This window comes from Echinops telfairi, unplaced genomic scaffold (assembly GCF_000313985.2).
Source record: "Echinops telfairi isolate 266 unplaced genomic scaffold, ASM31398v2 ScPeMD7_7410;HRSCAF=8448, whole genome shotgun sequence".
Lineage (NCBI taxonomy): Eukaryota > Metazoa > Chordata > Mammalia > Afrosoricida > Tenrecidae > Echinops > Echinops telfairi.
In genome coordinates, this window is record NW_022111310.1 from 2713609 (window position 1) to 2725992 (window position 12384).

Consider the following 12384-nt stretch of genomic DNA (forward strand, 5'->3'; position numbering starts at 1 on the left):
GCCCAACCCTAATCACTGGGCAGCCAGGGCTCCTCCTTTGAGCCCAAAGCACTTAGAATGTCGGCCTGGGCAGCAGGTCTCTGGGACCGGCCTCTCACGCCTGCCTGCTACTGCTGTGAGCACTCGGGGCAACCCATTGGCACCTTCACCCTGCCTCTCCTTCAGCTCCCCACACCGAACCTGCTCCAGGACAGCCCCGCGACAACCGCAGAGCAGTCCTGAGGGCCCGTTCCCCCTACAGAATGCGGCCCGTCTCCTGTCGCCCCGGGATGGAATGTGGCCGTTCCCTACAGACTATAGCTCCTCTCCTGTGGCCCTGGGACTGGCACGCGGCCGTTCCCCTTACAGAATGTGGCCCGTCTCCCGTTGCCCTGGGCCCGGCTCTCACCGATCCCCTTCTGCGGGTTATAGGAGCGGTATTCCGTCAGGTAGTTCAAGTGCGGCTTGTCTGAGCTCACCTCGTAGTAGCGGATGTTCCCATCCCCCTGAGGAGGATGAAGGGGAGAGTCAGAACTGGTCTTACCCACCCCCACCCGGCGCCCCTCCACCCCCGCAGCGGCACGCAGCAGAAACCTGGTCTCACAGAGGGACTGGTTGACCGACCCTCCTCACAAAGGGAAACCACCACACCAGGGAGCTCGGGGTCCTAACACCAAGGGGGGAGGTGGATCCTCATTGTAAGGATCCACCCTGCCAACCCTAACCCAAAGTGACCCTGTCCTTTCAAAATGGCCCCATCCCCACTCCCATCTGAGCACCACAGTGGAGGCTGGAGCCGACTACCCTCAGAGACCAGCCAGGGGGGAGCTTCTGTCACCATATTGTCCGAAACAGGGGTGGGGGTGGGGAACTGGGAGATGTTCCCCGATCGAAGGCAGTAGCCTCGAAAACCTCTAACTCACACACACCAAGTAGATTTCACTCACAGAGACCCTACAGGACAGGGTAGAACTGCCCCTGTGGGGTTTCAAGAGTGTCATCATTTGCGGGAGTAGAAAGCCCAGTCTGTCTCCCGAGGAACGACTGGTGGTTTTGAACTTGCCCGACAGCACCTAGCCCACCATGTCACCAGGGCTGTCCAGCATGGGAGCCGGCCCTATCCAAGGGAGACCCCAGAGAGCCCTCTGCTGGGATATACCAGCTGGGCCCGCATCAGGGTCAGAGCTGGGGAGGGGACTCGTGCAAGTATCTATCAAAGGCCTGGTGGGAGGGGTGCTGGGCTCACGGCAGGGTGAGAGTAGACAGTGAGGTGCCCTGTGTGCATGTATGCCTCAGGTGGGCAGGAGCATGCCGGGACCACAGGGGAGGACTGTTATTGCAGGGCCAGAGAAGGCCCTACTGAGGTTCCCCACTGTGGTCCATCTTCAAGGTCCTCTACATGCAGTAGTAGTGCACGGGTACCCACATTCCAACACAACTACTCAGACGTGTCTCTTGGAAACCCAAAAGCTTTCCATGCAGACTTGTGAATCGGGTGGGAGAACTGCTTGCCCCCCACCAGGGGCCCCTGGGTGTCTTCTTCCTGCCTCTGGACATCCTGGGTGGGCCTCCGAGGTTGTGGTGTGCCCCTGCCCCACCTCCATGGCCCCACTTGCTGTCTGGCAGCAGAGCGGACAAGCTGGCAGCATTTTGGCCTCCTGCCTTGGGTGTAGGGGTCAGTTCCCTGCGCACGTTGGGCTGACCTTCCCCACCACGTAGAGCACGTTGGTGTCCGCATCGTAGAAGGGAAACAGCACCCCCGAGGAGCCATCCAAGTCTTCCTCCGTGAGAGGCACAGAGAGGTCGTCCTGTGAGGAAAGGGGAGGCCAAGAAGGCCAGTGGTCACTCACGGGGCCCTCACCCCAGATGTGGCTGACACAGTACACAGATTTTCTGCCATGATATGTGTGTGTGTGTGTGTGTGTGTGTGTGTGTTTGTGTGTGAGAGAGAGAGAGAGAGAGAGAGAGATTGAGAGAGAGAGAGAAAGAGAGAGAGAGAGAATTAGGTTTATCATGCCAACCAGGCCAATAGGAACGTGTAGCTAGAGTTTAGCCAGGTCACAGCTTGATTGGAGGGCAACGAGATAAACGGCTCTGCAAGGCGCGCTCCTGTCTCTAGCTCCTTGGTGATCGGACCAGCGTGCTGCTGCTTTAGCTAGTTCTCTGCCTCAACCTGTGTGCTATACTACCTGTGGGCCAAGCCAACCTGTGGATCATGTTCCCTAGAGCTTCAGGCTCCTTCGAGACCTGCTTCCTGCGTATGCACATTGCTTGAGCTCGATGCTGGTGCATCCTGTTACCTTGCCGAGTTTCAGACCCCGTCAGGGTCTGCCTAGCTAAGCTCCAGAGCTATAGACTGTTGCTGACCCACCCTGCTGCCTGCTGCCTGCGGGCACACTCTGCCTGCCTTACCCGAGGGAAGACTCTGCTGTCTGCTTCTTTGACCTTGGACCTGGGAACTCACGAGAGTTGAAGGACTTCCAGTGTATTAACTGTTCCATGAAGTGAGTTGAACTGAGCCCTCTGTACTGCTATGTGGACTAATTAGCTGTTATGTTCTTTCTCACTGTATAAGTATACACACACACACATACATAAGGGCCCTGGTTTTGTTTCCCTAGAGAACTCTGCCTAACACACACACACACACACACACACACACACACACACACACGATGGAATTAGTGTGTATATGTGAGAAAGGCTGAGTTAGTGTGTGTGAGAGCTTGTGAGTGTGAGAGAGCGAGAAAGATTGAGATTGTATGTGAGAGAGCGTGGGGCCTAGGGCGTACCCTCCCCAGATTGCTGAGGTCCAATCCCAGGGCTGCCCTCACATGGAGACATTTTTAAACACATTTGCACGTCCTAGTCTGCTATCAGCAAGCTACTTTTCAGACACTTCACCCCATGCTGCTCCCTCCTTGCCCGTCTTTGATTTCTTTTAGGAGATGAAGGAAACTCCAAAAAGGGGAGTGATTTGCCCAGTTTCTGAAACTCATGCCAAGTACGCCTTCAAACCCAAGCTGCTTGGCCTGGCCCTTAGCGCCCTCCCATCCCCACTGCCCACTCAGCCACCTCCTCTCCCATGGCCACTCGGAATGACAAGTGCTTCCTGCCCACCCCCCTGTGTTTCATCCCTACGTTGCTCCCTTTGTCCCAAAGGACCTCTCTGTCCCCACCAGCCCCAGTCCTGGCCCCACATTCAGCCCCTTGTCCTCTCTCCCAAGACCAGACCAGCTCGCTCCTGGTGTGGCTGCTAGCATCTCCCTGGGCTTCGTGCCAGGCCCCCCCACCCTCCTGCAGCTGGCGGTGTTTGAGGGAGGAAGGAATGAAGAGCTGAGAGGGGGGCTCACCTGATCCCATAGGGCCATCTGCCGGTTGTTCCATCGGGACGTGCCGGTGGACAGCAGCTTCCCCAGGTTCCCCAGGAACAGCACCTTGTTGGCCCGGTGCCCCTTGTAGCTGGCTTCCTGGGAGGACACGTGTGGTTGGTGGCAGGTAGACACGAGAGGGCCTTCCAGCCTCCCTGGCCTGCTGTGCCTCTGGAAATGCCCTCCTTTCTTAGCCCAGGCCCGAGGGCCCACCTCTAGGAGCCTTCATGCACAGAGCGCCTCGCTCCGGTGTTGACTGAGGGGTGGCGTAGTGGATGGGAGTTGGGCTGTGATCTGAAAGGGCCGCAGTTTGAAACCACCACCTTGGGAGAAAAAGGAGACTCTCTACTCCTGTTAAAGGGTTACGGCCTCGGAAACTCGTAGAGACACCATGAGTCGGCATCGACACCATGGGAGCGAGTCTGCGTTTTTGATGGGTGAGGCAGACTTCTGCCCAGTCCCAGGCTCTTTCTGGGCATGTGCTGTACCCCTACCCTGTGGTGGTGGTGGGCCAGGGTGGATGGGCAGTGCCATTTGTGTTACACTGCATTTAATCCACAGTTGTGGGCCAGGAGGCAGAGGCTTGGAGGGCAGAAAGCCCTTCCCGAAGGTCACAGGGTGGGGGAACAGCACCCCGTCCCCATGGCCAGTGACAGCTGAGGTGAACCCATGTGTCAGGGTCAGACCAGGTTGGACTTCCACGTCCCTCTCTCTGGCCTCTGTTGCTTCATCTGGATAACAGGGCCATCTTCCCTCCCAAGGATGCTGGGCATCAGAAGGAGATACCGAGAGTGGAGGCGGGTCTCAGAAGCTCCCGCCTCGCCCCCCACCAGCTCGCCCCATCCTCACTCTGCACCAGGTGCTTCCGAGCCCAGCACCAACCTGCACCACAGCCCCCCTGCGAGGGTCGAGGATGCGAATCTTGCGGTCCTTGCAGGTGGTGGCCAGCAGGCTGCCGTTGGTGTTGAAGGACATTGAGAGGATGACATCCTGGTGGCATTCGATGGTCCTCACGGGGCCCATGATGACAGAGTCCGAAGTGTCCAGGCTCCAGACCATCACCTGCGTGTGTAGCAAAGAGCCGGCTGAACAGAGCAGCCCCTCGCCGCTGCTGCCCAGGCCCCGGTGAAACTCGGTATCCCTGGAGGGGAGCTGCAGGTGGCACCCTGGGGGCGGGTGTGTGTGTGTGTGTGTGTGTGTGTGTGTGTGTGTGTTGGTGGCTGGGCCAGCAGCTGGAGCTGCCGTGTGGGAGCGGGGGACTCCGAGAGTCAGTCTGGCAGTGAAAGGAAAACACCATTTGCCTTGGAGCAACAAAACATGCCGGTGGGGAGGGACCCGGGACCAGGGAACCCAGGGAGTTTCAGACTGATTAGCAGCAGCTTCTATGTCCCACAGATCCACAAGGCCACGGACTCTGGTGGTGTAGTGGTTACGCATGGGGCTGCGATCCTCAAGGGCTGCGGTTTGAAACCACCAGCACCTGCGAGGGAGGGCGCGCTGTACTCCGTTCACAGTTAGTCTCGGAAACCCACAGGGGGTCGCTGTGAGTCAGCAGACTGACGGCAGCGAGGTTGTTCGGTTTGCAGGCAATCCATGCCCACTGCCCCCAGAATCACACCTACAGAAGGAGCCTAAGAGACAACTTCTGACCAGGAGGTAGAAACCCAGAGCCCCTCAACTCCATCACCCCCACTCTAGAGCCCCTCAACCCATCGCCCCCGCTCTTTTATCCATCGGAGGCTTCGCACTTCCGCCGTAACCCCCAGGCAAAGGCTAAAGAGCCTGGCTATGGACCCACCAGCCCCACTTGTGTACAGCTTGGGAAACAGAGGAGGCAAGGGACTCACCCAGGTTGCACAGCCAGGAGGGGACCAAGGACTTGGGAGCAAGGGGCTTCTCTGGGCCAAGCCCAGCCTACCTCCTCCAGGCAGACCCACCTTGTAGTCGTAGCCAGAGCTGAAGAGGATGCTGGCGGCTGTGGGGTGCCATTCCACCAGGCCCACCCTGCGGGAGTGGCCCACCAGCTCCTTCCTGAAGGCTGTGAGGTTCCTGCTTAGCAGCTGTTTTGGGATGCTCCAGATCTTAATCTGGCAACGAGACAGGGTGGGGAGCGTGAACCACGGAGTGGACTGTGCTCAGCTCAGAGACAGGGCCCCGGGGGAACGCTCTGCCTCACCACATTCCACTCAGGGACCCTCGGAGGGTCCAGGGCTTCACCAATCCCCTCAACCCTCACCCCACCCCCAGCAGGGACAGGTGTGGGGCCAAGAGAAGTCATCTCAGCACCTCTGTCCCCCAGTCTAGAAGTCCCCCTAAAGTGCAGTGGTCTGCCCAATCCAAGTCCAAAGACCCAGGGTGGAGCCTCGACGACATGTCTGTGTTGCACCCTCAGGGAACCAGGGAGCCAGTGGAAGTTCTGGGTTAGGACCGAGCAGAAGCAAGATCCGTGCTTTGGAGGAGCCCTTGATTGGCTTGCCTGGAAGGGGGGAACCAAAGGCCAGGAGAAGAAACTGACTGGGGCTTATCGAAGGGCTAAGGCTGGGGCGTCCTTCCAGACTGCAGCCCTAGGAAGCCCGGGCAGGTGGACCTCGGTTCAGTCAAAAGGCATGGCGGCTAACAGTGTGGCAGGACAGCAGGGCTGCCAGGGCAGCACGTGGGCCCCGCTCACGGCGTCCACACATGGTAGCACTGGGGGTGTCTGCCGCAGAGGAAAACGGAGGCCAGAGGGTGCTGGCCGGAGCTCCTCAGTGTCCGACAGGGCACGCAGGCCCTTGCGTGTTCCTATCTGGAAAGGCACGGGGTTTTCATGTAGACTCTGTTTCACGTCTATCCGCAAATATTTATTTCCTGGTCAGCTCGGAGTTACCACTAAGAAGCCTTGAGGGAGTGCCAGGGTGGTGGGGGAGGGCGGTGACTGCAAGAACCGGACCTGGCAGGAGGGCAGACGCTCGGTGGGCCTCTCTGGGAGTGGGGGCACCATCTGGGCATAGCAGCAGCCAGGACTGGCCACTCACCCGGAGAGCCATCCATCCCTCCTCCCACGGGGGCCGGGTAGGGGTGGGGGGAGCAAGGAGGAGACTGCCAGCACTTGGTTCCCATGGGTCTGAATTCATTCTGGCGCCCCTGCTGGGGGCAGAAAGGCACTGCCAGTCCCAACAATCATGCCCATTCCCCACTGCCACTGGGGGGTTGGGCCAGACAGCCAAAAACCCTGGGGCCAGGTAAGGATTTGGAAAGACCTTTAAGGGATTCTCCAAAGAGCTCTGATGAGGAGCGGGTGATCATTTGGGCTAACCACAAGGGCTGCGTTTCAAATCCATCAGCCGCTCCAGGGGAGAAAGAGGAGGCGGCTCTCTGCTCCTGTGAAGACTGGCAGCCTCAGAAGCCCAGCAGGGCCGTTCTACTCTGTCCTACAGGGCTGTCGTGAGCTAGAGGCCACCCCGTGGCAAGGAGTTAGCCGGTTTGCTTTGGTTCAGAGACTGTGAAAGCGCAGGAGCTGCAGCCGTGGGGACATGCCGGCGTCTGATATCTGGTCAGCAGGTCTGCACTCATCGGCGACAAGGCCACGTCTTATAGGGCCTGATTGCCTCGGGTGAAACCACCTGGGCAGGCACTGTTCTTTATGTCCCTCAGCAGCCCCCTGTTAGGATTTTCCGCCTGCCTCTCCTGATGAACTGATCAGAGAGAGGGTCCTGCAATGTACTTTCTGTGTATTTCCCTCTTTGCTTTGGCTGCCAGGCAGCTCAGAGTTCTCCCGCCACCGCAGCCCTCCTCGGTCCATGCTTCTGCTACTATTGCCACACGTTTCTCCAGCTGTGGCTCTTGCGCTTTTGAGAAGTGGGACGGCAATGGCCTTTGGAGTCAGACGGGCCTCGGTCTAAAGCCCGGCTCGGTCTGCCTCACACTCTGTGACCATGGGCAAACTGGTGAGTCTCTCTGATTCTTGGCTTCTCCGTCAGAAGATCACCCTCCCGTGTGGGGCTGCTGAGCGGTAGGGTACACAGGAGTCAGAAACACTGCAGGCTCACCATACGTGGTAACTGTGACTTTTACCTGGGTTTGAAATTGCCGATCCTATCTGTAAGCCCTTGTTTTAAACCAACCCTTCACACAGAGAGTAAATGGTAAATACTTAACAGGGAACTCAGTGGGGGCAGGGACTATCAACCGAGGAGGGAAAGTTAGGGACTCCGGGGACTTGGGGGTTATCACCCTTCTTTTCTACAGACCTCAGTGTCTCCACCCATACAAGATGCATAACAGTTCCCGAACCTGTCTTGTGAAGGTTTGGGTTGGGTTTGGCGGCTGTACTCATATAGGGCGCCACTCCTACCCTCCTGAAGCACCTTGCCCGTGTTCTGTGAGACTAAGTGGCCGCCATCAAAATGTTCCTCCAAAGGGTGGGCTTTCCCACTGGAATAGGAGCCTCATGGATCTTCATAACAGGTGGGAGCTGTCACACGAATCTTACAGGTGGAGAAACGGGCCCGTGGAAAGGAGGGCGGTGCTCCCGAGGCCCCCAGGGTCCAGACCTTTCCCTCCTCAGCTTGTTACCACAACCCCCCATGGGGCCTCATCAGCAGGGAAGGAGCCGGGCGAGCACAGACGCCACCCCCACCCCACCCGTGCACTCACCGTCGCATCTTCAGAACAGGAGGCAATCTCGAAATCATTAAAAGGGTTCCACTTGATGTCTAAGACGTTTCCTCTGTGTCCACAGACCTTGGGGTAGTGAGGGTCCAACTTTCCTGTCTGCAAAACAGTGGCCAGAGGGTAGTGCGGGGACTGATTCCAAGTTCAGCTTCTAAGTCAGCCAGCCTGTCAGCAATGTTAACTCCACAGCAACCCTATAGGATCATGTAGAGCTGCCCCTTTGGGTTCCCAAGACCACAAATCTCTACGGGAGCAGACAGCCTCATCTTTCTCCCACGGACCAACTGGCGGGTTCAACCTGCTGACCTTGTGATTAGCAGCTCAGTGTGCTGCCCACTGCACCACCAGGGACAAATCGATCGGTGAGTGTGTCTTAGAGGCAGGGATGGGGAACCTTCATCTGGTCCCCAGAGAAGGACATCATGCTTGGTGAAGCTGAGGGGCAGTGAAAAAGAGGAAGGGCCTTAAGGAGATGGACGGACCCCGTGGCTGCAACAATGGGCTCAGGCACAGGAGCACGCGAGGATGATGCGGGCAGCGTTTCATTCTGTTGTGCTCAAGGTCGCGGTGGGTCAGCGCCGACTTGAAGGCACCTACAACGACACCGCCATCGGCGGTCCTCGGCTAGTTCTGTGCCGGCACATGAACCTGGTAAAAACTCACGGCTGTCGGTTCAATTCTGTCTCACAGTGCGAGGGAGCAAGGAACAGGGACGGAGGGTTGTCCCTCCCCACGCCTGAAGGCCCACTACAGGAGGTTGGAGGAGGATCAGACGAGCCTTAGCCAATCATAAAGACTACTGAGCATACGCCAAATCAAGCCCGAGGTACACCTGGGTGGCCCAAAGTGGGCCCAGGTGGGTTTCATTCAGCCAATGGGGTCAGCCAATACCTTTGACGACTCCCAGCCCGAGGCCGCAAACACCCTGACTGTGGGACTGCCCCCGCCCCTACCTTTTTAAATCTTCGCTCTTCGACCCCGGTCCTGCGCCCACTGGGCCATACTGTGGTCTCTCTGGCCTCAGGCTACCACGTGTGGTCGTGCAGTCCCACGAGGTTGCCTGTGTTCAGTGGTGAGCCCTGGCACAGTTTAGGCACCGTTTGGCATGCTTTCCTATAATAACGTGTACTCTTAAGACTGTAAAACCTGAAACTGCTTCCGTCCGTTGTGAAAACTCACTTGGATCACAAACCAGGCTTCAGCGTGAATTCATTCTCATGCAAACCCAAGAATCAAGGTATCTCCTACGGGAGAAACCTAATAATAGCAACCCTCTAGGGCAGCGGTTCTCAACCAGTGGGTCTTGACCCCTTTGGGGGTTGAACGACCCTTTCACAGGGGTTGCCCGGTTCATAAGAGTAGTAAAATGACAGTGATGAAGTAGCAATGAAAATAACTTTATGGCTGGGGGGTCCCCACCACATGAGGAACTGTCTGAAAGGCCTGCAGCATGAGGAAGGCTGAGCACCATGGCTCTAGGGTTTTCAGTCTGTCAATCTTTGTGAACACGGACAGCCAGGTTTTCTCCTGTGGAATGGCTGGGGGGTTTGGACTGCCGACCTTCTGGGTAGCAGTCAGATGCTGTAACCATTGGGCCACCAAGGTTTGAGCACATAGTAGGTGCTCAGTAAAAGGCACAGTCTGCTGATGGGCGTGCAAGATGGTGTAGCTGCTGTGGAAAGCCATCAGGCAGTTCCTCAAAAGGTTCAACACCAGTAACCACATGCCCCAGCAAGCCAGCGGCCTTAAGGGCGGAGGGGCTTCAAAGAGTTCATGGGAAAATTCCATTGTCTTTTAATTCCATTTTACCATGAACTTTTTTAAAGTCCCTTGTGGTAGTTACATAATCTGTTGTCAACTTGAGACTAGTAAGAGTGAAAGGGTGTTTAGCCTGTCAATCAGGTCGCAGTTTGATGACGCCATTTGGAGGCGTGATGGAGATAAATAGCTCACTGGACCACTCTTTTCTGCTTCGTCTTCCTGTTGACATGGAGTTACACTGATGGAGCCAGAGGCCTGGAGCTGGAGGAGCCATGTGGAGACCCACACCAGCACCGAGATGCTTCCACTGCCACTGGATCCACAAGACTTCCCACCCCCTGGCCTGTGATCTTCCTGCATGCAGCACCATTGCATGGGTTGTGTGAGTTTGAAGAGGAATTTATAGACTGGTATTGGACATAAGGGCTAATATTGGACTTATGGACTTGATCTGGACTGGGCTGGGATGTTTCTTAATATACAATAACTCTTTGACATAAAGTTCTCAAAGACATTTGCGTGCCTCTGGATTTGTTTCTCTAGTCCACCTGGACTAACACACCCCTCAAATAGACCCCAGAGAACTGAGAACTCATCCCCACACAAAAACTTGGATGCTCATAGCCCCAAAGTGGAAGCAACCCCAACATTCAACAGATGAACGGATAAAAAAATACGGTCTACCCTAACAGGGAAATATGATCCAGCTATGAAAAGAAATGGAGAGAGGTGGTGGGTCAGCGGCAGCGTTTACTGAGGTCTCCCATGGGGGCGGGATGACTTGGGTTTGAGTTCCAGCCGGTTCACCCCTGGAGGCCTGTGTGTGGCTGGGATGCTGGGCACCCTTCTGGGGCACTTCCTAACTAAGACAGACTAAGAAGAAAGGCCTGGTGAGCTACTTCTGCAAATCGGTCAAGGCTGGGGTGTAAGGAAAACAGGATTGCTGACATAGGCTATAAGATGGGTGGAGGCACCTTGAACCCATAGTGCTGAGTCAGGCACGAAGGGCACACACTGCAGGGCCTGCATGGGCATGAGCTGCTCTGAGGAGGCACCCGCACAGACAGAACGCGGGTCAGGCCATGCCAGAGGCAGGCGAAGGGCGATGAGGTGCAGCGACTGTCGTGTGGGCATGGTTTACTTCTGGGCTTGTGGCCTTGTTCTTGAATTAGAGTGCGGCTGTGACCACCTGTCTTCTACATAGGCCAAAGCCCGCGGAGTAGCCCGCCTTGGCATCCGTGCTGATTGTATGCTCTATCAGAGGGCATTTCCCTCCCTGTCCCTGTCCCTGCTGAGAATTTCTGTGTAGTTTTGGGAGGACCACCTGGGTCCCCGAGCCCATGCCATGAGGCCCGGAAGCTAAGATTTCCAACTCCACTGACAGACTTTGGATTCCTGGAGTCTCAGGGCAGCAGCACGTCCATCACAGCTGTTAGCATCCGTCCGGCTCACTTTACAGACCTCGAGAATGCGGCAGGATGGGATGTGTCTAGGCCGTCCCACATGGTCCAGGCAGGGCAGGAACCAGGGCCCAGGCAGGTGCCACTCCACATCTACCACCCACCCTCGGGGTCCTGAGCCCACCAGCAGAATGTTCCATTGGTGATTGCTACGTCAAGTGAGATAGGTGAGGAGGAGGCCCAGGGCATTCCTCCAGCAGATGCTTAAGGGTGCTGCAGGGCAAGGGGCTGGCTGCAAGGTGAACACGAGACGCAGTTCTTGGCCTTCCAGCACCACCAACCTCAGGATTCTTTGAGAGAGAACACTGAAGTAGGCACCCAGCAGCCTCTCCTCCCTGCAGTGACCACTGCACTTCTGTGTGGCGTCGCTGAGACCCTGCCCAGTCAGGTCGGTGCAGCGCTGCAGGGTGCCCTCAGACCGTGCTTTGAAGGCAGGCAGGCAGGCAGCTGCACTGGGTGTGGGCATAGAGTGTCCACGTCACCTCTGGCAACGCAGAAAGAGCAGGCAATCTGAGCCAGCGGTTCACGGGGCTTTGTGCACGCAGTTTAGTAGCTCTGCAAACAGAGAGGTGGTCCTGGGCTCCCCCACTTACAAGTCAGCTCTCTGCTCTCAGAAAGAGGCACAGACTGACCCTACATGGGACCCTGTACCGGAAGGGAACATGTCTTAAAAGACAAGCTGGGGTCCTCTGGACCCCCAGGGTACATTAGATGCTAAACTTACTGACGTTGAGAATGTACTGTGATCATCGAAGACAACATTCCTTTCTTTTTTTTTAAAGGAAACAGTGGTATTTAGTTTTGGGTAAAGGGCCACACGGTGTGAAACTTACCCTCATATAGTTCAGAACAGGGATTATAAGCAGGCAGATACCTTCAGGTGGAGAGGAAGGTTAGGGGGATATTGGGGATGGAGTCCTGTTGTGAAGCCTGTATGTGAGGAGGGGCGTGAAGGCTCCCTGTCTTAGCACTGGAGGAAATCATGCTGACCAGGTAAGCCTGGCACAAAAGGACAAGGACAATAGGAGTCTGCCAAGGGAGCTTTAAAATGCAAAAAGGACACGGGAAGCTACTACATACATACACTCCTGGGGTGAGGGCCAGACCCAATCCGGGAATACATATGGCAGCCGACTAAAAAGGAGGGAAAAGGAAAAAAA

The 12384-nt window shown here is 56.6% G+C and overlaps 1 protein-coding gene across 3 annotated transcripts in view; it reads right to left on the bottom strand.

Moving 5' to 3' along the window:
- The window catches only part of CORO2A (coronin 2A), a 70967-nt gene that overhangs the window by 7398 nt on the left and 51185 nt on the right, over positions 1-12384 (bottom strand). For all 3 annotated transcript variants that reach the window (XM_004711078.2, XM_045296646.1, XM_045296647.1), the window contains 6 exons: positions 7986-8102; positions 5288-5437; positions 4233-4412; positions 3333-3449; positions 1683-1787; positions 389-485 (listed from right to left, as the gene is read on the bottom strand). In XM_004711078.2, coding sequence (XP_004711135.1) covers positions 389-485; positions 1683-1787; positions 3333-3449; positions 4233-4412; positions 5288-5437; positions 7986-8102 — 766 coding nt within the window. The remainder of the gene's footprint in view (positions 1-388; positions 486-1682; positions 1788-3332; positions 3450-4232; positions 4413-5287; positions 5438-7985; positions 8103-12384) is intronic.